The 27339-nt window shown below is 56.7% G+C and overlaps 2 protein-coding genes across 29 annotated transcripts; one reads left to right on the top strand and one right to left on the bottom strand.

Annotated features, from left to right (window-relative positions):
• Positions 1-4996: 4996 nt before the first annotated feature.
• On the top strand, positions 4997-8244 carry TUFM (Tu translation elongation factor, mitochondrial). Its single transcript, XM_059154567.1, has 10 exons — positions 4997-5125; positions 5227-5421; positions 5724-5890; positions 6074-6178; positions 6265-6429; positions 6573-6705; positions 6790-6894; positions 7011-7162; positions 7259-7378; positions 7880-8244. The coding sequence occupies exons 1-10, from the start codon at positions 5083-5085 to the stop codon at positions 8051-8053; spliced, it is 1359 nt and encodes a 452-aa protein (XP_059010550.1). The 5' UTR covers positions 4997-5082; the 3' UTR covers positions 8054-8244.
• Positions 8245-10018: 1774 nt separating this feature from the next.
• ATXN2L (ataxin 2 like) lies at positions 10019-22455 on the bottom strand. 28 transcript variants are annotated; one of them, XM_059154549.1, is made up of 24 exons: positions 22037-22451; positions 20350-20386; positions 20106-20162; positions 19950-20021; positions 19454-19604; positions 18573-18697; positions 17638-17729; positions 17022-17222; positions 16019-16194; positions 15744-15857; positions 14875-15087; positions 14715-14786; positions 14185-14255; positions 13714-14009; positions 13565-13634; positions 12940-13086; positions 12743-12815; positions 12462-12649; positions 12067-12196; positions 11859-11980; positions 11484-11696; positions 11097-11340; positions 10789-10825; positions 10019-10676 (listed from the first exon to the last, which is right to left on the bottom strand). In XM_059154549.1, exons 1-23 carry the CDS (start codon positions 22333-22335, stop codon positions 10794-10796), a joined length of 3195 nt encoding a protein of 1064 aa, XP_059010532.1. In that variant the 5' UTR covers positions 22336-22451; the 3' UTR covers positions 10019-10676; positions 10789-10793. The 28 variants fall into 28 exon arrangements, 25 of the variants coding, with proteins under 25 accessions (XP_059010532.1, XP_059010533.1, XP_059010534.1 ...); XM_059154550.1 differs by having other exon boundaries at positions 10019-10544; XM_059154551.1 differs by having other exon boundaries at positions 10019-10521.
• Positions 22456-27339: the final 4884 nt, after the last annotated feature.

The following is a 27339-nucleotide window of genomic DNA, read 5'->3' as shown; positions in this document are numbered from 1 at the left end:
CTGCCCGGCAGGGAGCCTGCTTCCTCCTCTCTCTCTCTGCCTGCCTCTGTCAAATAAATAAAATCTTAAAAAAATTTTTTTAGGTGCTATGAGGAAAACCAAAGAGGACCAGTGAGGAGAGGGTGACGGGGGGCTACTTTAGATAGAAGAGGTGACACTGATATCGGAGGTGGGGCTGAATGATGGGACAAACAGCTCTGGGAAAGGCTACAAGGAAGAACAGGCCAGGGAGAGGGAAGAGCATCTACAAAGATCCTGAGGTAGAAACAACTGGGGGATGTTTGCAGACCACAGTGGCCGCCGTGGTTGGCAGCGAGTAAGAGGAGAATCATACTGGATGAGGTCACAGAGGCGGGCCGCAGGGAGGGGTCTGGATTTTTATAGAACAGCTTTACAAGGTAGAATTCCCCTGCCATACGGGTTGCCCATTTAAAGTAGGAGCTGGGGTTTTATTCTAAGTGTAGTACGGAGTCACGGGAGGGGGGTGTGTGTGTGTGTGCATGTCAATTTCTGATCCAAGCTTAACTAATTAATTACAAATTGAAAGGTAATCTTTATTTTTATTTATCTATTGATTTCACTAATCTCTACACCCAATGAGAACCTCAATTTCACAACCCTAAGATCGAGAGTCACATGCTTGGGGTGCTTGGGTGGCTCTGTTGGTTAAGTGTCTGCCTTTGGCTTAGGTCATGGTCCTAGAGTCCCGGGATCGAGTGAGGACCCTGCTTCTCCCACTCCTGCTCCTTCCTCCCTCCAATCCCCTGGCTCATGCTCTCTCGCTCTCAAATTAATAAAAATTAAAAATCTTAAAAAAAAAAAATTGCATGCTCTACGGACTGAGCCAGCCAGGTGGCCCTCTGATCCACATTTTCAGGGCTGATCTTTTTTTTTTTTTTTTTTTTTTTTTTTTAAAGATTTTATTTATTTATTTGACAGAGATCACAAGTAGGCAGAGAGGCAGGCAGAGAGAGAGAGAGGGAAGCAGGCTCCCTGCTGAGCAGAGAGCCCGATGCGGGGCTCGATCCCAGGACCCTGAGATCATGACCCGAGCCGAAGGCAGCGGCTTAACCCACTGAGCCACCCAGGCGCCCCTTCAGGGCTGATCTTGACTACTGTGTGGGCATGGGTTTGCAGTATTGAGAACAGGAGCTGGGGAGCCCCTGTAGAGGCTGTGAGCTAGCCTAGGTGATAGAAGATCCCACACTGAGCCACAGGGTCAGCAGTGGAGACAGACAAACAATGACATCCAAGACATACTTTGGACAGCAAACCAGCAGGACTGGGTAAGTGGATTAGACACCAGGGTTGAGGGGAGGGAGAAAGGCAGCACTGCTTATTCGGAGGTGGAAGCAGAGCCTGGAAGAGAATGAGGGTCCTGTTTTGGACGTTAGGTCTGTAACACCACTTGGCGGCACCCTTCGATTTGGAAGGCTCATTAGTAGTTCAGGCACAATCATACAGAGCCCGACAGTGGCCCAGGCAGAGGATACAGACATAAAGGAAGTCCAGTCCTGGTCCCACTCAGGCCACTCGGTCTCAGACAAGTGAAACCAAGAAATACGTCTTAGGGTATTCAGTGCCACGGGACAGGTTCTCTTTTAGGAGGTATCTGGATGCAAACAGGCAACCGCGACAGTCTGGCGTAAGGAGTCCAGTCTTCTAAACTCCTCTGTTTTGCCCTCTTCTGGATTTTGGCTTCATCACTGATCAGATATGACAGGCAGAAGCTCCAGGCTTTGCATCCAGACCCAGCCACACCCAGAGTCAGAAGGCAGCCCATCTCTTTGGTGTCTCCTGGAGGGCGAGAGCCCCTTTCCCGGAAGCCCCCAAAGTAGATCACCACTGACCCATCATGGACCCCAAAGAAGTCACACACTCAACCCTAAACAAAGCCCCTGGCAAGGAGACTAGGCCCACAGAAGTAGACGAGGCCTGTCGGGATTTATTCCCGGCACTGGGGAAAGGACCACCTTGAACAAAATCAGGGCCCCGTCCGTAGGAAGATGGAAACATGAGTGTTAAGCAGGAGCTCGCAGACTGCTGGGGGGGACCCATTTCATTTCAACAGCCTCTTTTTAAAGAGTTCCAGATTCTGCACCAAGAACATGTCTTTAACTACAGTCACTCAAAATGCATGTCTGAAAGAGAAAACCCTTTCTCCAAGCAAACGCACAGCCTCCTCGAGTCTGATTGTTTCCCAGTTCCTTCGTGTCCGCCCGCCGGCCCTGCCACCCCACCTGCTAGGTTTCTCCGGCAGCCGGCCTTCCTTTTTCTCCTGGCACTGCCCACAAGTCTCGGCAACTCTGAGCCCACCGTATTGCTACCTCACTAGCGGCCGTGCCAAACTGATGCTCCCACAAGCCACATGCTGGACGTCTGTATTCCCTGTGGCTGAATCCCCGCTAGCACGCCTGCTCTCCCAAAGTTAAAGTTACGCGGCCTCTCTTAGGCTCCTCTGATACCGATACGGACACAGGACGATCTAGGCTTCTCCAGTCAGATGCATTCAAGGGAGGCTTTGAATCTGCCTGACTCTGGGGGCCGGAGGGTTGGGAGGGGGGGGAAGGCCACCTTCTGGAGGCAGAAGCGGCTTCAGTGCCATGAGCAGTAGGTATCGCGGATGAGTCTAAGGCCTGGCCCTTGGTGTTTGGTGGTGGTGGCGGTGGCGGGAACCCCACTTTTCTTCCCACATCAGATCAGTTCCATGGCTTGGGAGCGGTTTCTCTGGCCCATCCCACACTTCTGTAAGCTAATTCAAACCCCTAAACAAATCCTTCTTCTGCGTAAACCAGCCAATGGAAATTCTGTTGTCTGTAAATCAAGACTTCCAACTACTGGGGCGCCTGGGTGGCTCAGTGGGCTAAACCTCTACCTTCAGCTCAGGTCATGATCTCAGGGTCCTGGAATCAAGCCCCGCATCGGGCTTTTTGCTCAGCAGGGAGCCTGCTTCCCCCCCACCCCCTGCCTGCCTGCTTCTCTGCACACTTGTGATCTCTGTCAAATAAATAAAATCTTAAAAAAAAAAAAAAGACTTCGATTACAGACGATACTAGAGTCAACAGCAACAGCTCTACAAAAAATCTTCTCTGTTCGGACTCTTCTGAGAGCTGGGTTTCTTCAACTTCAGTCATTCGTGAACCACCTGCCCCCAAATCTGCCATATGTTGATATTCCCATAATATTATCTACCACATGCCGCTTCTTAAATAGACTTATTTATTAATATTTTTAAGAAGATTTTATTTATTTACTTGAGAGTGCACGAGGGAGACAGCAGAGGCAGGAGGAGCAGCAGAGGGAGAGGGAGAGGGAGAAGCAGGCTCCCCACTGAGCAGGAAGCCTGATGCAGGGCTCCATCTCAGGACCCCGAGATCATGACCCGAGCAGAAGGCTGCTGCTTAACCAACTGAGCCACCCAGGTGCCCCTAAGTTGACTCATTGTCTAATCTCAGTATTTGCCACCCCAGTTTTCTGTTTCAAACAATACACATTCCAATAAATACAGCACGTCTAAAATAGAAAGCATTCGCTCCGTACCACCCGCCAAAAATCTTACATTCTCATAGTGGCCAATAGTGTCTCAGAAGAAATCCCCCGGACTGGAGGACCCGAGGAACAGGATCAAGACAAAGAAAACCTTTAGTTATGGCACAGCCCTTCCTAAGCAGAGATGACCGGCCGGAAGGCCAGGAGGACACACGTCTTAGCAAGTTCTTGCTTTTCTTTGAGCAGTAAATTGGCAGCGCGATGACAGTATCGGGTGGTGGTCAAGTGCACGCTTTTTTCCGAGTTCCGGTGTACTGGGTTCCTCAAGCACCCTGACGCTGTTTTCGCACCTGTGACATGGGAAAGTCCCAGCTCCCGCCACACAGGGCAACACTGGGCCGTGGAATGTGAACCAATAGAAGCATTTGCACCAGGCCCCGTCCATGCTGAGCTCTCGCTTTGTTCCCCAAACTCCTCCGAGCTTGGGAAACCGTGTGAGTCATAAATCAATACGATTTCCCTGTCTGGGCCCAGACCCTCCCGAATCCTCACCGCCAAGGGAAGAATTAGGGAATCTCTCTGAAACCCAAGGCCGTCCGCGGAATCTCCGGAGCTGATGAGCTGGGGAGAGATCAGTCAGGGTTAAATTAAGCAGCTGCTGTTCTCACCCCTGGGTGACAGACGATGGGTGTCAGAGTTACAGGTCAGGTGCTAGCCTCGCACTCCTCATTCGGGCCACACACGGGCCCTGCGCACTCCCCGGGTGCCCCGCCCGGAGCTCGGTGCCGGGGCCCCGGCAGGGACGAGACGGCCTCCGCGGCCCGTGCGGGCGCCGGAAACCGGCCCTGACCCTCGGAGCCTCTGCATCGTCCGCAGAACTGGGTGGCTGGGTGGCTGCGTGCGGCGCCGGGCGAGGGACGGGCGCTTAGTCCGCCGCGAGGGCGGCTCCGGGCTGCACCGCGTCGCCGCGCGTCCCCGCGGGCTGGGAGCCGCGGTGGGTGATTCGGGGTCCCGGGATGCGGCCTCCGTCCCCGCTCACGGCCCCCCGGAGCCGGACGTCCGAGTCTCCCCCGTAAGGTTCCCACGACGGGGCCCGCTTCACCGACCAGGACACAGGCTCCGCGCACAGACGGGTCGCGCTGGCCCGTCTCTCTCAGCCCGGCCGCAGGGGCCCCTCATGCCTCCCGCGGCGGCTCCACGGCCGCCAGACCCGCGCGGGGGGCCGGGGCCGGACCCCACGGACGCCCCCCCGCAGGCCGCGCCGGGGCCGCAGCCTCGGCCTCCCGCAGCCCGCCCGCTCCCTCGGAACCGGGCTTAGCCCTGCCGGCCTCCCGCGCCAGGCGCCGCCCGCACGCGCCGCGCTGGGAACTACAACGCCCATGAGCCTGCGGGGCGCCGCGGCGCGACGGGACGCGCCACGTCACTGCCCCGCGCCGCCGGAGACGGCCGCTTGGCGCCCGTCCGGGTGGAGGGCCCCCGACGTGCCCTGCGGCCCGTCACTTCCGCCGGAAATGACCTCCAGCCGCCCGTGCCCTTTCCTCCTCGCACGCGCGGGCGCCGGGGCCGGGTGCTCGGGGCGCGAGGGCGACCACCATGGCGGCCGCCGCCCTGCTGCGCGCGACGCCCCTCTTGAGCGGTGAGAGGGCGGGGACGGCGGTGGCGGCGCGGGGCCGCGGGGGCGTCGTCGCGGGCGGCCGGCTGGGGCCCGCGCCCTGACTGCAGGCCTCTGCCCGGCAGGTCTCGGGACCCGGCCGGCCCCGCTGCTGCGCGGCCTCTTGCGGCCGCCGAGGGCCCCGGCGCTGCCCGGCCTGTGCCGGGGGCTGGCCGTGGAGGCCAAGAAGACGTACGTGCGCGACAAGCCGCATGTGAACGTGGGCACCATCGGCCACGTGGACCACGGCAAGACCACTCTGACCGCGGCCATCACCAAGAGTAAGCGCGGGGTCGGGCGCGCCGAAGCGGCCGCGGCCGGCGGGGCCTGCGGGCCCGGCCCCGGGGCGGCTGTACGGTGCGGGAGCCCCTTCCCCGGACGCCTGAGCTGGGGAGCCTCCGTGGCCTCTTTCCAGCCTGGGCGCGTGGTCTGGAGCAGGGGCTTTGTCCTCGGCTAGTCGCAGGGCTGGACGGGGAGGCCTCGGGCCCGGGTTCTCCCCGCCCGGCTTGCCTAGTCGCGGGAGGGGCCGGGTGCGGCCCGCCTGCCCCGGGACGCCCTGCGAGGCTGCCCTCCTTCCCCGCAGTTTTGGCAGAGGGAGGGGGAGCCAAGTTTAAGAAATACGAAGAGATCGACAACGCCCCCGAGGAGCGCGCCCGCGGGATCACGATCAACGCGGCCCACGTGGAGTACAGCACCGCGGCCCGCCACTACGCCCACACGGACTGCCCGGGCCATGCAGACTACGTTAAGGTGAGAGACGTGCTGGGACCGGGCGGGGAAATGTTGGGTGTGTGGACAAGTTGGGACACTCCAGGTGCATGCGTTGAGGTCGCGGATGTCGCGAGGAAGGTGGGCCTCAGCGGCGGTGCTGGGCTGGGTGGGTGTGGCGCTGGGGAGGTCCTGAAAGTCTCTGTCTTCTGTCCCCCTCCCCAGAACATGATCACGGGCACCGCGCCCCTCGATGGCTGCATCCTGGTGGTGGCGGCCAATGACGGCCCGATGCCCCAGACCCGAGAGCACCTGTTACTGGCCAAACAGGTACTCGGAGCCCAGGGAGGGTGGAGAGAGGAAGAGCGGGGAGCTGGTCCACGGAGGACACCGCGCCTTCCTCCTGCCATCCGCAGATCGGAGTGGAGCATGTCGTGGTGTACGTGAACAAGGCGGACGCTGTCCAGGACTCCGAGATGGTGGAGCTGGTGGAGCTGGAGATCCGGGAACTGCTCACTGAGTTTGGCTACAAAGGGGAGGAGACCCCGGTCATCGTAGGCTCTGCCCTCTGTGCCCTTGAGGTGAAGGCGGGGTCACGCAGGGGCTGTTACTGGCAGAGGATGGGGCTGGGTGGGCATCCAGGGTTCTGCTCCGAGCCTGGGGAGGGACTCTTAGTAAGAGGAGCAGAATGACAACTTCAGAGTCCTGTCACCTACCCCCGTAGCAACGCGACCCTGAGCTAGGCGTGAAGTCTGTGCAGAAGCTGCTGGATGCCGTGGACACTTACATCCCAGTACCCACGCGAGACCTGGAGAAGCCTTTCCTGCTGCCTGTGGAGTCCGTTTTCTCCATTCCTGGTGAGGCCCGGTTCACGGGCACGCGTCCCCGGCTGTATAGCCCCACCCAGTGTCCCGCACGTACTTCCTGTCCTTTCTTTCCAGGCCGGGGCACGGTGGTGACCGGTACCCTGGAGCGTGGCATTTTGAAGAAGGGAGATGAGTGTGAGTTCCTGGGACACAGCAAGAACATTCGGTCTGTGGTGACAGGTACAGAGAAGACGCTTGGGGACCCAGGGGCCAGCTTCGGGGTGTCCCTTCGCAGATGCTTTGCGCCCTCCTTCTGCACCACCTCCTCCTCCCTGGTCTCGCCTCTTTCCTCCTAGGCATTGAGATGTTCCACAAGAGTCTGGAGAGGGCAGAGGCAGGCGACAACCTTGGAGCCCTGGTCCGAGGCTTGAAGCGAGAGGACCTGAGGCGTGGCCTGGTCATGGCCAAGCCCGGGTCCATCCAGCCGCACCAGAAGGTGGAGGCACAGGTGAGGGCTCCAGGTGACGGGCGGCGCGGAGCCGGACCGTGGCGTGCAGAGGCAGCGTGCCCAGCGGCCACAGCTTGACCCTCGTCGTCTCTCCAGGTTTACATCCTCAGCAAGGAGGAGGGCGGCCGCCACAAGCCTTTTGTGTCCCACTTCATGCCGGTCATGTTCTCCCTGACCTGGGACATGGCCTGTCGGGTCATCCTGCCGCCAGGGAAGGTAATGCTGGGCACAGGAAACGTGAGGGGGTGGAGGAGACTGTCTGTTCGGTGCCCGGTGTACGTGAAGCTAGTGGCGGAAAGGTCTGGCCGGGTGGGTTTGGGGGAGGGAGTCTCCACCTAGTATTCCCGGGGCTGGAGTAGGGAACAAACAACCGGTTAGTGTTCACCCACAGAAAGCTCTCCCAGAAGAGGAGTCTCCCAGTTGAGAGTTCCATCGAACACGGTGGCTCAGGAAGTTTTGTGACTAAGAAAACTGCATGACCCATGGGTTCCTTGACTTAGTTTTCAAGAGTGAGCATTAGGAGTGCCCGTCACAAGGTCTTTCCTGTCTTCACGTAGGCTGGGCATCTGTCCGGCAGCTGGGGTCTCCAGAAAGCATCTCCCTGTTGCGTTTCAGTGTAGTGCACGTTCATCCCTTAACTTGGAACCTTGGTAGGCGGCGAACAGGTGGACGGCTGCCCTGAGGGCCGTGCATGAACCCTCTCTTTGCCCCCGCCAGGAGCTTGCCATGCCCGGGGAGGACCTGAAGGTCAGCCTTATCTTGCGGCAGCCCATGATCTTAGAAAAAGGCCAGCGTTTCACCCTGCGCGATGGCAACCGGACCATTGGCACCGGCCTGGTCACCGAGACGCCGGCGATGACCGAGGAGGACAAGAACCTGAAGTGGAGTTGAGTCTGGACTCGACTCAGACTCTGTAATTGAAGGCTGCACCGGCCGGCGTTGTCGCCTGCTACTGCTGCTGCCCCCTCCCCAGGGCGTGGGCTGCAGCCCAGCCGCGCGCTAGACTGACCCTTCCCCTGGTCAGGAGGGGCCCCGGGGCCTGCTGGGTGAGGTAGGTCAATAAACCGTTCTGTGAATAGTGAGGGACGTTGTGTCATGTGTCTTTTGTCTAAGCTGGAGAGGATGCGGGTAGAACCATGGAGCACCGGACGCATCCCTGTTTCTCTGTAAGAGCGTTTGGAAAAGCTCCGGTCTTACAGAGGTCAGCACTGCTGTGACAACTTGAGGAAAGCTGGTCTAGCGAAGTCGGTGTGGCTGCCTCACGAAACACTGGTTGGACCGTTGGCTGTCCTGGGGGGAAACCTGGGGACTCCTCCCTCAGAGCAAGCATGGTTCCGCTGCGACGTCAAACCCCCATCCTGTCCTCAGTGGTTTGGAAGCCCGTTCATGCCCACCTGCCCTTGTCTTAGGCTCCAGGATACCGGAACTGTGTCTCCCCTCTAGAACCAGCAGCCAACACTTTGTGAGGACCCTGGTTTTAAGAAGTCCGTTTCTGGGCTCCACGGTGATTCCAAACACGAGAGCGAGAAGTTGCAAACCGAAGTGTGCATTTTAAACGCATCCTGAGATTTAAAATTAAGGACTGTGTCAGATGTGTAGGGAGTAAAATGCTGAAGAGGGGTTTTAAAAACTTGAACTTGACTGGCCAGGACGCTGACCCCAAACAAAAAATGGTGAACTTTTAGCAGGGATGAACAAGCACCCCTTTCAACCTCGCTTCCTAATAAATGAGCACACTCAGCCCCGACCAGCCATCCGGAGCGGGGAGGCTCTTGGGCCTGACCCGAGAGCTGTTCTGAGTCGGTCCAATCTGTGGCTTCAGAGCAGAGGCAGAGAAGTGGGCTCAAGACAGGGACAGAAGAGCTTCACAAAGAACTGTCCAGCAATAAGGCAGTTTTGCTTTTACTCTCCTTAGTGTCTGAGGCGAGGCCAGGTTTTGAGAGATTCCTAAGACCCTCTCCTGAGCCTCAGGACCAGGTCTCAGGAGACCGGTCTCCACCTGCACCGCACACATCCCGAGCCCAGCTGGCTTCCCCGCGGCTGCTTTCTCCATCTCTGCCCCCCGGATCCAACTGCCCCCCTCCAGGAGAGCTCCACAACCCAGCACGCCTGTTCCCGGTTACCAGTGCAGAAGCTGCCCCCGCCACCTCAGCATCCCCACCCATTACCACGTCTTAGACCCTCACCCCTGGAGCTCTTCGCAAGTCTGTGTGACCTCACTTCTCCTGCCCTGCTGTCTACCCATTTCCGCTGGCTTTGGTCCCAGCTGAGGTCCCAGCTGAAACACCCCCACCTAACCCGAGAACCAGCCCCATCCCCTGGATGCCCTAAGGGGGAAATGACCTTCACTCAGGAAATGCAGTAAAAACTGCAACCGGTTTCCTTGGAAATAACCAGACGCTTCTGCGATGTGTTGTTTTACGTCCCACACGTGGTACTTTGTGCCACTTAGCCCCTGGTGCAGCTCTTGCTCCCCTAAGCGAGGCTCAGCCCAGAGGTCTCCCCTCTGCTAGTGGCTTAGTCTGCAGCGCCCACCGGCACACACTGGTGTGTGCAGGCCTTTGTTTCCGGGGCCAAAACCACTCAGCAGCTTCCTGGTGCAGGGAGGTAGAAGACACTCATGAAGTACTCACACGAGCAATAAAAACCTGAAACTGCACCTGAAGGCGAGACCGGCAGCAAGGCGAGCGCGAAGTCCCCGGGACGCTGGGGGCGTGTGGCAGTGGCTGAGGCAGTGACCGGCACAAGCACCCTCGGGTTGACCGCCGCGCTTCCCTGCTGTCGGGGCCGACCCAGGCCTCCCAACACCGGACAGCTACCGTCTTACTCGGTTCTCCAGGGGAAACCAGAGTCAGGTTAAGTTAGTTTAAAATTTTATTTTTTTTAACTTTTTTTTTTTTTAATATTTTTTATGTAATAAAAAGTAAAAGTCCTTGTCCAACCATCCTTGTGGGGCATCTGTCTGTCTGTCTCTCACGCAGGTCACTCAAGTTAATGGGGAAGAAAGAAACAGGGGGCCCAAGTCTGAGGTTATAAATAATAGAAAATAAAAGATCTTCCATCTCCAGCGGGGGATAGACCAGGACGGGCAGGCAAGATGGGGCGGGGAGGGGCAGGGGCAGAGCAGGAACCCCCCCACCCCCGATGGACCCCGGCCCTGCCCACTCCGAGGCCCCTCCCCTTCAAGGTGCTTGGCAGGAGTTCCCCAGCTCCCCCGGGGGAAAGGGGGTTGGGGGGGGTGGGGCTGGGACTGGTCCGAGCTGCTGGGGGAAGAGACATAGGTCACTCTTCCCTCCACTCATGGAGGTCTCAGGTCGCGGCCAGGACAATCTTCAGTTCCCCGGGGGTTGGAAGGGGAGCTGCTGGGAGGGATGAGATTGAACTGGTTGGAGGGGAAAGAGAAGAGAGCAGGAGCGTTAGAACCCAAGCAGCTGTCCCTCCATCCAGTGCCGTCCAGTCTGGGGTGTGGGGGAGCGTCTGGGTAGGAGCGGCCTCCGCAAGGTGTCTCATGGGGCTGTCAGAAGCACAGATCAAGCGCTGTTTCCCAGTGAGCCGGAGCCCTTACTCGTGCGCCCAGCTCAGCCCCCCACGCCCCAGCCTGGCCCTGTCTGCTGCGCTGACCTTACCTCGGCTAAGTCAGGAGACAGTCGGGGTCACTGAGAGCTGGGGAGGCAGTGGGGAGGGGGGCTGCTGGATCACAACTGAGCGAGGACGGAGGGAAGCAAAGGACAGAGCCGGGAGCAAGCCCCCCGCGGCGGCGGCTGTGGCTTCTGCCCGCCCTACACACTTCACAGACAGGTGCGCGTCGGCGGGCGCCCTGTGGGCCGGCCCTGCCTCCACGACCCTCACTCCCCTCCCAGAACCCGAGCATCCTGCCCCACCGGCAGCCCGTCGGCTCGTCCATGCCACATTCCCCCAGCTAACGAGAACTCACGAATCCTGTCATCGGCTCCTCCTGGAAATCCAGGCGCCTGGCCGGGCTGCTCACCTTGGGGGTGTCCGATGTAGGGGTAGGGTGAGGGTGTGGAAGCTGAGAGTGCAGGCACCCCACTCTGGGGCACCGCGCCTTGGGGGGGGCCCCCATGGCTCTGGGGTGGGTGCAGCAGCATCACCTGGGGCGGGTGGGGAGCCCCAGGGTGAGGGGGCGGGGCTGCTGTGATTCCAGTTTGGACATGGGCCTGCGACGAACAAAAGACAACCGTGAGCACCCCAGAAGCTAGACGTGGGCTCCGAGAATCCCGGTGTTAGGAGCACTCAGGAAGGAGCACCAAGGAGTCAGAAAACAGGACAGCCCCAGGAAGCAGGTCCCTCGGGTTCTTACCTGGGTAACGTGGGCCATGTTGGTGAAGCCGTGGGGCAGCTGCTGGTGGGCATGGATGGCATACACAGCGGCTGGCTGGGGGAAGCTGCTCTGAGGGGACTGGGCAGAAGGTCCCGGTGGCAGAGAAGGCGGCGTGCCTGTCAGGGCCCCTGGGTGGTACAGATTCTGCTGTGGCTGTCCACTGCCCAGGTGTGGGGCCTGCCCCGCCTGGTGCTGTCAGGGGGAGAGGAAGGGTAAGTGCCACCCCAGTCCTCAGGGACCAGGCCTACCACCCACTGAGCCCGGTCCTCTCCCACTGGGGAACGACCCAACTCTATCCCCCTCTTGCAGCCACCCGTTCCTGCCCCGACCGCTCAGCTCTCCCGTGGCAGGCACCTGGACGGGACTGGGGGCCGCATGCTGCGACTGCGGCTGGCTCCCAGTAGGCGTGGTGGCCGGCTGCGGCTGGTGGGCATGGAGCTGCGTGGCGTGGTGTGGATAGGACTGGTGAACAGTGGCTAGAGCGGGAAAGAGGGACAATCAGTGCTAAGCACACCAGACGGGGCTAAGGAGCAAGGTCTGAGGAGGATGACACAGAACTCACCATAGAGGGCTTGGGCGGTGGGCTGCTCTGCAGAAGGGTACTGAGGGGTGGAGGACGACACGATGGCCTGGGGATGGCTCCCCGACGTCAGCATGCGTGGGTTGCTCTGGAGCATGGGGGCAAACACCGGCTGGGGGGGCAAGGAGAGAGGCGGTCGGACGGCCTGCCGCCTGAGGACCCGTGCACAGCACTACGCTGTCCTTGTCACAGTCCCCCGGTCGCCCGCTCACGACCACCCCAGCCAGCAGATGCCATGGGATCTCTGCTTCAGAGGACAGCGGTGCCTTGCTACAGGTCCTACCAGAGCCAGCACAGACGCCGGAGTCTGGGTGATGAACACAGGGGACCCTCCACTCTGTCCTCCAGCCCCCAACACCAGCCTCCGCCTCAGGTACCTGCGAGGGGTAGTGGGCCATGGGCTGCATCATGGCGGGCTGGCCGGGGAACTGCTGCGGCGTGTAAGGGATGTAGGAGGAGTACGGCGTGGCAGCCACCAGGGGCGGGCCGGCGGCGGCAGCGGCCTGCATCATCGGAGGGGCTGAGGCTGGCTGGTGTTGGTCCGAGCGCTGGGGGGGCAGGGAGCCTGGCGTGTGAGGGGAAAAGGACCGAGCTCCAGCTCCATCTGCCGGGACGCAACCAGGCAGCTCTGCTGACCAGCCCTGCCAGCTCTGCTCACCTTTTGCTCCCCGGTATTTGCCCTGCTGTCCAGGCACAGAGTTGGATACAGGGTACGGATACATCTGAGGGGCCTAGGGATGAGAACACAGACCAAGCTGAACGGCTAAGCTCACAAAGAACCTGAACAGGCCGGACCTGGTCCTCGGCCGCTCAGCCCAGCCTCGTCGCCCGGGGCGGCTCAGCCCCTGCTCTCACCTGGACAGCCGGTCCCATATGGATCTGAGGTATGTAGGAAATGTACTGGGGGCTGTAGAGCCCACTCTGGCCTGCTGTCAGCACCGGGATGGAGGGAGTAGAATGAGTCCGGGGCCCCGGAGAAGTGGGGGTACTGGTGGATTTATTCTGTAAGAGACAAGGTGGGGACACGCACGTCTGGTTTCTGTACGCCTCTCCTGTGCCTGGGAGAGCAACACAGCAGCACGCTGCCTGCCAGACACGTTCTACCCGGCATCCTGGTGAAGCCTTCCACTGGAGCCCCTGGGACAGGTACTCACAAATTTTAGGTAAGGAAACCAAGACAGAAAAGTGAAATGGCTTGACCGTGATCAGCAAGCTTTTTTTAAGTACAGGAGTTCAAGCCAAATCGGGGGCCTGAATGAATCCCGTGCTCACAACGACCCCACCATATGTTCCCCAAGCTGAATGCTAAACCTCAGGGAGAAACAGGTAACACTCACCAGACACACCATGACCCCTCACCCCCAAGGGACACCTGTCCTCCCCAGAGCGGGCCAACAGCCAGAGAGCCTCCCTGTGCTCGGTCACCCCACTTGCAAGCCTCCCTCGGGGGAACCAGCCCTCACTGCCCGGCCCGTCTCACCACAGACAGCAGAGGCTTTGTGGGATTGAACTCCTTGGCATTGGGGTTCAGTGTGGACTTCTTCACTTGTCTGAGGGCGAAAAAGAAAGTCAGTCCTCGTGGCCTGCTCCCTCCCCACCGGACACACCCCCCGCTCCCCACCGACTCACTCGGCGACGGGGCCCTCATCCTTGTCGTCTCCCTTGAGGAGGCCCACCGGGGGGCTGCCAGTTTGGCTTGGGCAAGATGGCAGGGGCTGCTCGGGGCCCTCCGTGCCTCCCGCCGGCGGCAGCGGTGGCTTGTCCTCCTTATCTGACACGGACTCCGTCTTCGCGGAGCCTGGGGACCCCACGGGCTCCGAAGCCGACAGACCGTCAGCCTCCTTCTCGTTCCCCTTGGCCTCCTCCTTCACGACCCGGGGAGGAAACGGATCCAGGCCGGGCTCAGGGGAGCCGCTGGACTGCAGCTGGAAGGAGAGCGGAGCACCCGGTCCGCGACGGTCCGGCCCGGGCCTGGCCTCCCTTCTTGCATCCGTGCTCGCTCATCTCTTCAAACCCACCCGGTCCCAGGCCTGCGCTGCTTCCTAAGCCCCTCGCCCCTCTTCATCCGAACACGCTAGCGCACGCCCAGCCTCCGCTCACCTTAAACTGGGCCCCAAATCTCCTCAGTTCTTCCAGCTGAAAGCGCTTCTGTTCATTCTGAAGGCCAGGAACTAGAAGAAACAGGGAAAAAAGGAGGAAAGACACTTTCTTAAAAAGTGGTGGCTACCATGCCAGTTCCCCAAATGACAAAGGGGGAGGAAAAAAGCTCTTAAGAATCCCACAGAACTAAAATGACACAACTGACCAGGCACGGTTTCTGAACCCCCACAATTCTTATTACTGATTACTAAGTGCTCCCCTCATCAAAAGGACATCACGCCTCAGAAAAACAAAAACAAAAGAAAGGGGGCGCCTGGGTGGTTCAGTCAGTTAACCACCTGCTTTTGGCTCAGGTCATGATTTCGGGGTCCTGGGATTGAGTGCCCACTGGGCTCCCTGCTGAGCTGGCAGGGAACCTGCTTCTCCCTTTTCCCCTGCTGCTCCCCATTTATACCTGCTCTGTCAAATAAATGAAATCTTAAGTAAAACAACAAAAACCCAACAGCCCCCCCCCCCCACCCAATTCTCACCTTTCCCAGCTATCCGGGACAGCTCCTGGGACTCCAGAGTCCTCCCAGGTTCCTTGGCTGGAAGTTCTTTTACTGAGCAAGAAGAGACATATGCCTGAAGGTCTTCTGTCCAGAACCACACTTCATATTGTCCACAAGCCCTCAACCACCTGGCTCTTACCATCTGTGGGGGCCAATGAGATCTTTGGAGAAGCAGGGGAAATGGAGCCTACTCCAGGATCCACGACCGATGATGTCACAGGGATGGAAGCCGAAGAGGTCGGTACTGCTGAGCCCATGGGGGCATCAGGACAGGAAGCGGAGACTGGGGCAGGAGCAGCCGACTTGGGAGAGCGCGGGGGGTACATCCGGCCCACTGGAAGGAAAGGGAAAGCTGTGCGATGTTTACTGCTGTTCGGTGAGGAAGCGGCACAGGGAACCCACTAGAAAGACCGAGGAAAGTTTACCCCCTTTCTTACATGCAAGGTCACAAACCTACAAGCCCAAAAGAGCAAGGCAGGTAACACAGGCGGGTAAGATACGTTCACGGGCAGCACAGAAGACTGGAATGTTTACAGAGGCACTCACAACATGGGCCAGCAAACCAGTGTTCTGCTGCAAGACACATTCAGTGTTTGCAGAACTTTCTCTATTTCCAAAGAAACTGGGAATTTTCTATGCCTCCTGTTTCAGAACGTTGACAACTAAAAAGCTGCTCTTTTTTTTTCTTTGAAGTAAGCTCTGCGCCCAATGTGGGGCTTGAACTCGAGACCCCAAGATCTAGAGTCACCTGCTCCACAGACTGAGCCCACCAGGCGCCCTGATTACTAATAAACAAAAGACATGCGCCAGCCGACCCAACCCACGGACAGCTGCGCGGGCACTGCTACACTGAGGGAAACAAATTCTTCCCTGAAAAGCATAAATCCAACCAACCCCCCAAACCTCTCTTTTATTTTAAAGCTGTCTCCCATCCCAGCACTCCAACAACTGACACTTCCAGTTCCCCACGAGTTTCTAGTTCTCCATAGAACACTGCGGGAATTTTACCTGCAGGAGGAGGCGCAACAGAAGCTTCTCCAGAAGGCCTACTGCTGGGTGAAGACAGAGTCTTGGCACCACCTCTCAGGGGCCGCTGTGCCTTAGGGGACATGCGGGAAGGGCCTATTTTTTTTTTTTTAAGATGGGAAAAAAGAGGCAGAGTATCTGCTATTACATTATCACCAACGCACCACCCTTCCAGACCGCCCATCCTTCCCACGAGCCTTCCTGCTTCCTTCCTACCCTCTCCCCTACCCCCAACGAAGGCCCGCTTCAGAACTCACCTCCATTGATACCACGTGTCTCCGAACCCGGGCCGGGGCTGCTACTGTCAAGGTGGTGAGGGCCACGAGGTGGCAAAGAGCTAAGGCCCGGTCGGCCACCACGGGAACTACTGCATCGAACTCCTCCCCGGGGACCTTCCCGAACTCGCTGGGGTAGAGGGATGTACTTTCCCTCCCTAGGGGGAGAGTTCAAGTAAGGTCAGTTAGTCACAGAACCCACACATTTTGGAAAAATGAAGCCTTTCCTTCTAAAGTGCATGTGCATGCACACACAGGCACGCACAGGCACGGACGGGGACACACACACACACACGTGCGCGCGCGCGTGCGCGCGCGCTCCAGCTCTCTGCACTATCCCCACATTAAGATCTATTCTGGTTAAATGTTCTGTAGTTAGAGGCTTATGACCTTTTGTGTCAATCCTGACCTGACCAACCTGGTCAAAGTTTTACGATTCTACCACTCCTGACCTATGAGAGGAGGAGTATCACGTGGTAGTTCAAGGTATAGCTTTTACATGTCACTAAATAGTGGGTATGCTTTTTGGTTTTTTAAAAAAGATTTTATTTATTTGACAGAGATCACAAGTAGACAGAGAGACGGGTAGAGAGAGAGAGGGGGAAGCAGGCTTCCCACCAAGCAGGAGCCTGGGATCATGACCTGAGCTGAAGGCAGAGGCTTTAACCCACTGAGCCACCCAGGGGCCCCTAATTTTGTTTTTATAAAGGGAGAAATGAAGGCATACTTATGGATGAATACACAGAAGAAAAGAAGACTATCAAAACTCAAAAAAAATTTTTTCTACCATAGGCTTTAGCTTTGTTACCTTGGACAAACTATTTATTTGCTCTAAGCCTCAGTTCTTAAACCTGAAAACTGGGAATAACTCTGTGCCAACCTACATTTACATGGCCGTGAAGGTTAAACAGGAGTGTACAAGGCTCTTGGCCCAAGCCCTGGCCTGTACACAGCCCCGACAGAGCAGGCCGCCCCCAGCAATCACCGTGCCGCCAAGCCGGGGCTCTCCCGGCCCGAGCCCTGCCGCTGCACCGCGCTGTGCTTCTCCTCCTCCGTGCGCCCGTCGTCATTCTCCATGGCGATTCGCAGGCGGTACTGGGGGCTCGATTCAATCTCCCGAGCCAACTGGGCTGCACGCAGCTCCCGCTGACGAAACTCTTCTGAGTTGTCCTTCTCCAAGGGCACCCTGAAAGGACCACCACAGACCACCACCCCCGTGCCAGGGGACAAGAGAAGAAAAAGGAGAAACATCTTTTGAGTCCCACCAGCAGCGCAGGTGTGCAGATGTTTAGCCTCGTCAACAACTCAGCGTGCATGTAACGGGCAATCTGTGAGGCTCACGTCGGGCAACAAGGCCCATGTCTGAACCAGGGCACTTCTACTCGCATGGAAGTATGTTTTAAGTTCTAGAGGAAAAGAATGGGCGAATGGACGAGAAAGCAGCTAATCCTCCCCACGAGACGGCCTGGTACTTTGAGGGGACAATGACAAAGGCCGACCAGAAGTGGGGAGAGGGCGACCCGGACTCCCAGCAAAGCGGGAACACATGCCACAGCCCCGTGCCTCAAACTACACCCTCTGGGAAGTACCAAGAGACTCACGTGTACGAAGAAAGACTGCTGTCATATGTAGTCTTCACACCATAGTTCTCCTCGTTGAACTTGAACATTTCGTTGGGGTCCCAGCCGTTGGACTGAGGGAGGGAGGAAGGAGAAGGTTTTACAACGCAGTAAGGAAAGCAGCAATGACCCGGCATTCTCCCCCACAAGGTTGAAAAACACACAAATCTGCCCAAACCCAGAGTGGAAACTAAGAACAAGGGTGGCAGAAATATGAACTAATCCTTCCGACTGCGGCACGGACTGGCGGCCACTCGTAACACCAAAGTCTTAAGACCTGATGAGTCCATTTACAGGTGTATGTTCTGGAAAATTTTGGTATATATTACATGGGGACATAGTTTAAAGTTCAGTAAGGCACTATTTTTAATAGCAAAATAATGGTAACAGATACCGATCAATGAGGAAAAGGATAAATACATTTTACTGTGACTCATAAACCCATACATGTATGTAGAACTTGACAAAACAGGTGAAAGCAATGACTGGATCTATATACCAATATGAAAAAAAAATCAAAAACAAGAATCAGGGAAGGTAAAATTCTTGTGCAAGTTAAATACACCACAATACTGCATTAACTCATGAGAAAACTTAAATGTTTCCAAGTCCTTGATTTGGGAAGGACATGGGTCTACTACACAATCCACAATCATGTCTATGCTTTGTTAAATTGAAGGGGAAAAAATCTTGAAGCAAATGTTAATAGCTGTCAATTGCAGATAGTGGGAAAATAGGTATTTTTGTTTTGTTCTTTTCTATAGCTTTTCATTTGGAATCGGACAGCCATCAACAGGCCATAGTAAAAAATCCTTTTCCCCGCTCCCCAGAAGCAACTCGTGTTACAAGAGCGACATCTCAGTGAGCGGCCGGCACTCGGGCAGCAGCATGCCCGGCTCTCAGAGAAGGGGCCGTACCATGTCCGACTCCAGGTCATAGTCATCGCTGTTGCTGTCGCCCCCTTCCCAGCGCTGGAGCACCTTCTCTTTGTGCTCCCCGTTCACCTTCGAGTTCATGGCAATGGCTGAATCAGTGAACTTATCTGTGGGGGTAGAGTCGAAGATCAGGAGTCGGCGGATTATTCCACAGCCTCTTCCAACACCCCCCCCCCCCAGTAAGTAGTTGGGAAGCAAAGGAAGCTGTGGGTCAGGGGTGGGGGAGAGGCAGGGTGCGGCGGTACAGCCCAAGAGCCTCATCTGAACACTGCAAGAGGACCAGGGCGCCTGGCTGGCTCAGTGGGTTAAGCGACTGCTTTCAGCTCGGGTCATGGTCTCAGGGTCCGGGGATCGAGCCCCAGGCTTGGGCTCCCTGCTCCGCGGGGTCTGCTTCTCCCTGACCTTCTCCCCTCTCATAAATAAATAAAATCTTTTAAAAAAAAAAGAGTTCACGAGGACAAAGGAGTTGAAAGTGAAGCAATGGAAACCTGAAGGACCACCACACTGGCCGACTTCATCCCCCTGTATCTTAGACGTCAAGACATATTCTCAAGAAGAAAAACCTAGGTGTGTGGGTGGCTCAGTCGGTAAAGCGTCTGCCCTCAGCTCAGGTCACGCTATCAGGGTCCTGGTACTGAGTCCCAAATCGGGCTCCCTGCTCAGCAGGGAGTCTGGTTCTCCCTCTACCCCTCCCCTTGCTCATATGATCTAATACTCTTGTTCTCTCAAATAAAAAAGAAAAGAAGAGAAAAACACAGCTCTCCTCCTCAGAAAAAAAAGATGGTGAAGGGGGAAGGAAACACTCCAGTCCTCACGTAAGTGCTCTGCGCCCTCTAGTCTGACAGAAAGACCCAATACGATACCTTTAGTAGCATAATTGAAGTCAACATTTCGGAAGTGGACGAGCATGACATCGCTTGGCTTAAACACCATGGTGTCCACAATGTCTTCCCGACGAGGGCCACCTGCTGGCTCAGATGCTTTCCGGTGTACAGCGTCTACTGCTAATTCAAACTAGAAAAGTCCCATTTCCAAACAGAAAAGGGTCAGTATCAAGAAATGTGAAGGTGAAGAGAGAGGACTGTTCCTCCTTCACCCTTTCTAAGCTCATCCCGACACCACACTGGCACACAGTCTTCTCAGTATCAGCCCAGGACTAAGTATGTTAGTGTTAAAGTATTCAGCCTTCCAATCCCAACCCACATTTCTTATTGCTTCTAGCGCTATTCTGAGACAGGCCTAGAGAAGTGAGGAACGCGACGCTGTCCAACACCACTCAGCGCACAGCTCCGATTAGCCTATCTCATTCTCCTCCCCTTTCGTGAGATTCCAAAGCCCAGCTAATTTGAGTGCGCTAACCTTGGAGCTCAGAGTCTTGAAGATACCTTCGTAGGTGGTGCCATTCTTCACCCTCACATCACAGGTGGAGCCCTGAAGAGTGGGGAGAAGGAAGAGTCTCCAGCAAACTGGTGCATCACGTCCCTCAAACAAACTAGGGGTTAGATACCCACTTACCACAACAGCTGTAAGAAAATGCAGCATTCTGGAATTGTTGTAGACACCCTCGAACACCTACCAACAACACAGAATTAAACAGCCAGTCAACAGATCACCCTCCTTCTGAATACCCACACTCCACTCACCCACTTTGCATGTGCTGGGTCCCTCCTCTTCTAAGCCCCACTGACTATTTGTGCACATGATCTGTCTTGTATGCTACATGGACCTCTGTGCTTTGAGGGTGGGGAGTGGCACTCACCGGAGACTGTGGGGGTCCCTTTCCTGTGCTCTGTCCCCTATGAGAAAGAAAACAAGAAACTACTTAAACACATTTTAAAAAAAGATTTATTCATTTGACAGAGATCACAAGTAGGCAGAGAGGCAGGCAGAGGGGGCAGGCTTGCCACCAAGAAGAGAGCTCGATGCGGGGCTCGATCCCAGGACCCTGGGGCCATGACCTGAGTCAGGAAGGCAGAGGCTTGAACCCACTGAGCCACCCAGGCGCCCCAGTTAAACACATTCTATCCCTCTTAAACACAGTTCATTTCAAAGATCTTGGTATTCCAGAACCACATACCCCGTGAACAGACACTTAAGGACACGATTTCCAACTCTCGCCTTGCAGAAGAAGAGAGGTCTAGACTGCGGAAGCCCATGAACCCATTTCCACCAAACGCTCCGGACACCGAGCTCACTCAACAATGGTGGTCCATTCGACACCACCTCTCAGTCTCTCCGAGGGGCCAGGGCCCCGCGCTTCCGAGAGAGGACGCTCCGGTAGTCGTTAGCCAACAATCCGCCCTCGACCGAGAGGCGAGGGCCCAGGGACCGCCGGCTCGGAAGCGCGCAGCTCGGGCACACGACCTCTCAGACCGAAAAGACCATCACGTTCCCCCGCCTTCCGCCCCGAACTCCGGGAGGGGCCGCTCCCCCTACAACCCACCCTCTCGACCTTTTTAAATCGTCCAATGCTACCCGCTCCAGCAGGGGTCCCCGATCGCCCGCGGCCCAGCTCCCCGCTGGCTGATGTAACCGTCGGTGGAGGAGGGCGACGAGGGGGCCGTTGGCGGGGCTGGGGGACGGCGCAGCCGCAAAAGCCATCCACCGGGAGGTCTCGCCCGGTCTGCGCTTGCGCAGTGAAGCCCAAGGGCCTCCGAGTCCCCCTCCCGCGGCCGGCACGCACTGCGCCTGCGTGCACCGCCGCTCTCCATTGCACGGAGCCGCACACCGACGGCACCGAGCGGGGTGCCCTGCACTCCTACACCGACGGCAGGCGAGCCCTCCACGCGCGCTCCCAAGCCCTGCCCTGCCGCTTACCCACGGCTGCCGAATGCCCGGGTCGCGAGGCAGAGCATCCGCGCGCACGTACGGGGAGCGCGCGCGCGCCGGAGGTCCCCGGCCCGCAGGCGTCCGGGCCCGCAGGCGTCCGGCCGGCCCTCCTTCCGCCCCCCGCGCCCCGCGCCCCCTCCTCCTGGCCGGAGCGCGGAGGACGACGTAGCCACCCGCTCCCAAGTCCCTCCCTCCCCATTGGCCAAACTGTGGGCCGCGCGCCCCCCTCCATTGGCTGCGGCCGGGGCCCCCTTCCCGCCGCTGACTCCCCATTGGCTGCGGCCGGGGACCGCGAGACCCTTCGCGGTAATGGAGCCGGGGACCCCGAGCCTCGTCGCCCCCCCGATCCTCGTTCGGACGGCGCTGGCGGGATGCGCCCCGCCTGCCCGCAAGGCCGGAGCCCCGGGGCCCGACGAGGGCCAAAGGGCCCGGTGGCAGCCCCGGGACCCTTTCCCTCTGACCGGTTAGGACCCGCGGGGACCCGGCCCCAGCCTCCCGGGGGCTCCCCAGTCCTCCCGGCGCCCCGCAGAGGGGGCCGGGCCAGGTTCCCGCCTCGCGCGGCGTCCCCGGGTCCCGGCCGCTGGGCCGCCCCGCGCCGCCCCGCAGCCCGTCCTCACCTGGCGCTGCCGACGGCCGCCGCCCCCGGCCTCTCCTGATGCTGCGGCTGCGGCGGGGGCTGCGGCGCCCCGATGCCCTCGGCTCCCCGGCGGGGCCCGCTCCCGGCGGCGGCGGCAGGCCCCAGGCAGGGCGAAGCGGCCGCGGGAGGCCCTGCGGGAGCCGAGGTGGGGGCCAGGGGCCCCGCGAGGCCGCCGTTGGGAGGGCTGGCGCCCCCGGGAGGCCGGCGGGCCACGGCCTGGGGCGTGGGGGGCGGCGGCTGGGGCTGGGAGGTCTGCTGTGGCGGCTGAGGCTTCAACATGATGGCAGCGTCCGGACGGGGGGTCGGGGGGCGGGAAGGAGAGCGGAGCCGGGGCGCGGCCCCCGCGGGAGAGCGCGGGCGGCGAGGGGGCCCGGGGAGCCGGGGACCCGCCGTTGGCGGGCGGGGGGGCGGCCCCGCGAGGTCGGGGGTGGAGGGAGAAGACCGCGGCGCGAGGCAGCGCCGCGAGGCGGAAGGGGAGGGGGTCTCGCGGCCGGAGGAAAGCGAGAGGGCGCGAGCCGGCCTGGCGCGCGTGCGCGTCGCCGGGGAAAGGGGAGGAGGCGGCGCGCGCGGGCGGGAGCTCCCGGCGGGGGAGGGGCAGGGCGGAGGGCGCGGCGGCGCCGGACGGCCGCGCGCGCCGGGGCGGTTGGCGCCGCGCAGGAGAGGAGAGCGGGAGAAGAGGCGACTCTCGCGCCCCAGCCCTGGGCGGGGAGAAGGAGCAGCGCGGGCGCTCACGCGCGCCGAAGATTTAGGGTCTCTAGGTCTCAAGCAGCCCCAGAGGTGGGCGGCCGCTGGCGCTTCACAATGAGCGTGTGAAGCGCCGGGGGAGGAGCCGAAGTAGCCGCGAGGAAGGAAGAGCCGGCCGCCCCGCCCCCGCCGGTGGCGTAGCGCCGGGATACCTCCGCGGTCGGGTGAGAGGGCGCACGCAGCGTGCGGTTCCTCCGCCAGGCGGGCGCCCGTGGGCGGAGTCTGAGTGCAAAGAAATCCCGGCTCTAAACACGCGACTGCGCCGTCGGTCTTCTGGCGGGTTTCAGGACACGCTCCTGTTGACCTTGTGTGCTTCGTAGGAAAGGCTGATGGACGTTACAGTTCCCGGTTTGAAACTCTGCATGTTGCAGGTAAATCTGTGCTAAAACCGAAATCATTGTAAGATTCAGTGGTTTCTCCATGCCCCAGGATGAACCCTTCAACTGTGCTCGCAAAGAAGCTGAAGACACAGTACCTAAGGTCTGATTGAGATTCTTCATTCAGCTCTGCAACGAAGCCAGCCTTCACTCATCCAAAATCACTTGGGCATTAGGACATGAAGCTGGATGCAATGGACACGACCGTAATGCAGCCTCTTCCTGCCCTCCCCAAGTGCCAGCTAGAGGCAGGCTCCGGCGATTAGATGAGATCTACTAGGTCACCACAGGGCACCATGAGAGCGGAGGGGAGAGACCCCGAATCCAGCGCTGGGTGATGAATTTCTAGGCGGGGGACGTGACAAATTAGGAGAACGTCAGCGTGCCAGAAGTATAAAAGTGGTTGGAATAGATGAGGCTGGAGAGGTAAGGACCCTGGGACTTGATTTTAGAGAGACTTGGACATGGTCCTCTAAGTCCTGGGGAGTCTTTCTCCGCCCGCAAAGAGGTCAGATTTGCATTTTTAGAGATTACTCTGCGGTGAGAAGAAGGGAGTAGAGCAGTGATGAGTCTGGGTTCTTAATCACAGTGAAACTTCCAATAGCTCCGTCTCCCTTGGCTCCAGGCATTAGCATTGGAACCCTTCCCAAACCTCTACCACAAACCCCTACATACGTAGGTCTTACTTTATAGGAAGTATTCCTTCAATCCTCTCTCACTCCAGGCTTCTATGCTCCTTTTAGGCTTGGCCCGAAAATTTACCCCCACCTCATTCTAAGAGCTCATTTAATTCTCTGTCAGCTCCCTGTGGGTTGGGATCTCACTGTTACTGTTCCAGCAGTACCTAGCACAATGCGGGTAGTCCATCAAATCCTTGTGACAGGGGCTCCTGGGTGGCTCAGTGGTTTGGGCCTCTGCCTTAGGGTCAGGTCGTGGTCTCAGGGTCTTAGGATCGTGCCCCGAATTGGGCTTTCTGCTCGGCGGGGTGCCTGCTCCCCCCATCCCCTGCCTGCTTCTCTGCCTAGTTGAGATCACTCTCTGTGTCAAATAAATAATCTAAAATTTAAAAATGAAAAATAAATCGTCGTGAAGAGAATGGATTTGAGTGGTGTCTTAAAGACCATGTCTCCTGGATGCTTAAGTCACACAATTCAGTGTTCTCCTGGGACTCCCGCCACCCGTGTGCCCTGCCACCTCATTCTGGGTGCTTTTTCTCCCCCACTCACATTCTGCTCCGACCCTCAAATTCTAAGTTTTAGCCTCACGAAACTCCCACTTCCACGACACACTTTGCTCATTTTCAACTCTTCTCTTACAGGTGCTATTTCTTCACTTACCTTCTCATTCTTCAAGGTCAGGGGTCAGCCCTTTTGAACATCCTGTTACTGACTCGCTCCTCCAGGCTCCCCGAACACTGGGCTGGTTTTGCTTGTACGAAGTCTGCGGTTCTAAAGGGCAGGGATTATATTTACCCATTTTCCTGTCCTTCTAGAGCTCTAGAGCTCAGTGGCTGGCACGCGTCACTCAAATCGTTTGGTAAATGAATGGAATGTTGTCTTATACGCAATTCAGAAATTATATATATCACCGTCATTTGATATGGACTGATTTCCAGGATATATTATTAAGTGAAGAAAGCAAAGTTTATAGTCTGAGCTATGCTACCTCTTGTTCAAGCAAGAAGGGAAAATAAGGAAACAAACGTATCTGCAAATTTTGGCAAAGAAAAACACAACAGTGGGTGCCTGGGTGGCTCAGTTGTTTCAAGCGTCTGCCTTTGGCTCAGGCTGTGAACCCAGGAGTCTTGCCCTTGGCTCAGGTTGTGATCCCAGGGACCTGAGACGGAGCCCTGCGTCAGCCTCCCTGCTGATGGGAAACCTGCTTCGCCTCCTTTTACCGCTCTTCCTCCCACCCCCACCGCCCCAGCTCGCTCTCTCTCGCTCTCTCTCTCTCAAATAAATAAACAAATAAATAAAAATCTTTTTAACAAAAGGAAAGAACAACATAAGTGAAAACTCACACTAATAAAATTGATTCCCTATGAGGGTTCGAGATAAAGGAAGCTTCCTTAGTTGTTGTTGTTTCACATTCTGGTGAAGCAAACAATGCAATACAGACATAAATAAAGGAACCTAACTCTATTTTAGATGAATAAATGCACCCCCTGGAAGGGAGAAAAATAGAACCAATTCAAGTCACTTTGGGGTACCCTCTGTTCTAAAGAAAAGAAGAACTGCAGGGGTGCCTGGGTGGCTCAGTGGGTTGAACCTCTGCCTTTGGCTCAGGTCATGATCCCAGGGTCCTGGGATCGAGCCCCGCATCGGGCTCTCTGCTCAGCGGGAAGCCTGCTTCCCTTCCTCTCTCTGTGTCTGCCTCTCTGCCTGCTTGTGATCTCCATCTGTCAAATGAATAAATAAAATATTAAAAAAAAAAAAGAACCTCAAATCTTGAGTTATCTTAGTAAGTTTGCAATAGTGGTAGCGGCGTGGCAATTCTGGAATTATTCTGAGTGTGGGGATTGAACGTGCGAAGTAAACATACAGATGTTGCTGGGAAGCAGGGAAGAACAAATACAGAATGAAAGACGTGAGCAAGAACTTAATGGGGCTGGACTGGAACAGGACACATCAGTGTTATAGGAAAGCTATAGGGGCTGGAAGATGATAGATTGATTGATCTACACATACCTAGCTCTCAGATCTTGGTTTCTAAATATTCCACAGAAAATTCCATGGTCCAAGGCCCCTTGAGGGCTGCTTCCTGATTCCAGCTTGGGCGGGAGCAAGGAAGCTACCAGGAGAGTTTGAAATATTTTGTTGTGCCAGAAAATAAGTGCTAAAATAAAGTATTAGGGCATTAAAGAGACATGGGAGCCAGCTTAAAGAGGCCAACTCTGACATAATTGTGTATCGCAGTATGGAAGTATAATAATAGATTATAATCCATTGAACAAAAGAAGAATCCATGCATCCAGACTCTTAATTGGTATAAATACGCACGCACACACACATAAAGAGTAGAAACATACAGGAGAAATAACAGGACTGTATTCTTCAAAACTGCTCCAGGGCACGAAGGATGAAAGGTTGAAGAACTGCTCTAGGTTGAAGAAGGCTAAAGTCACTAACAATAAATGAACTGGATCCTGGCCTAGATCCAGAAATGAACTGCTATAAAAGACATTGATGGGGGGTGTGCCTGGGTGGCTCTGTGGGCTGAGCATCCGACTCCGAGTTTCGGCTCAGGTCACGATTTCAGGGCCCACGTGGAGCTCCATGCTCAGTGAGAAGTCGGCTTCCGCCCCTCCCCCCATGCACGCACTCTGTCTAAAATAGATAAACAATTAAAAAAAAAGACATTCTGGGTGAAATTGACGAATTTGTAATATAGACTATAAAACATTCATGATAATTTCCTGAGTGTGATAACTACTTTTAGTTTTTAGTAAAAGTATATTCTTAGTAAATACACATTGAAGTATTACGGGGCAAGGGAATATGATAATCCAACCTGCTCTTTTGTTTTGTTTTCTTTTTTAAGATTTTATTTATTTGACAGACAGCAATAACAAGTAGGCAGAGAGGAGGAAGCAGGCTCCCTGCAGAGCAGAGAGCCGGATGTGGGGCTCAATCCCAGGACCCTGGGCTCATGACCTGAGCTGAAGGCAGAGGCTTTAACCCACTGAGCCACCAAGATGCCCCTGTGGTGGTCTTTAAATGTCCCTGTAAGTTTGAAATTATTTTCAAAATAAGGAATTTACATATAAATAAGTAAAAATTATTTGATACTCCTAAAGTAAGGGAAAGGAGTAAGAGTAAACCACCTAATTATAGATACTGAACGCCCACAAACTCATTGATAAATTAGGTGAGTAGTTTTCAGCTCTCCAGTGTTCCCTGAGGCAGCACCCTAGTGTTGACTGCATTTTATCCAAGTGTATCTGAGTCATTCCAGTTTGAGGCTCAAATGATACCAGGACCCCATTCACGCAAAACAAGGCCATATTCCTCACTTAAGACACGTCAGAGAGTGTCTGGGACCACAAGCGGGGACATTCCCTATAAAGGTCAACTCGACTGCATCTCCCCAACATGCATCCTACAAGGACAATTTTCCTTCATAAATGCCAAAACATTTTTCTTTTCCTTTTTAAATTTTAATT

This window comes from Mustela lutreola, chromosome 17 (assembly GCF_030435805.1).
Source record: "Mustela lutreola isolate mMusLut2 chromosome 17, mMusLut2.pri, whole genome shotgun sequence".
Classification (NCBI taxonomy): Eukaryota; Metazoa; Chordata; class Mammalia; order Carnivora; family Mustelidae; genus Mustela; species Mustela lutreola.
The sequence above is the reverse complement of the archived record's forward strand: the minus strand, read 5'-3'. Positions and strand labels throughout refer to the sequence as shown.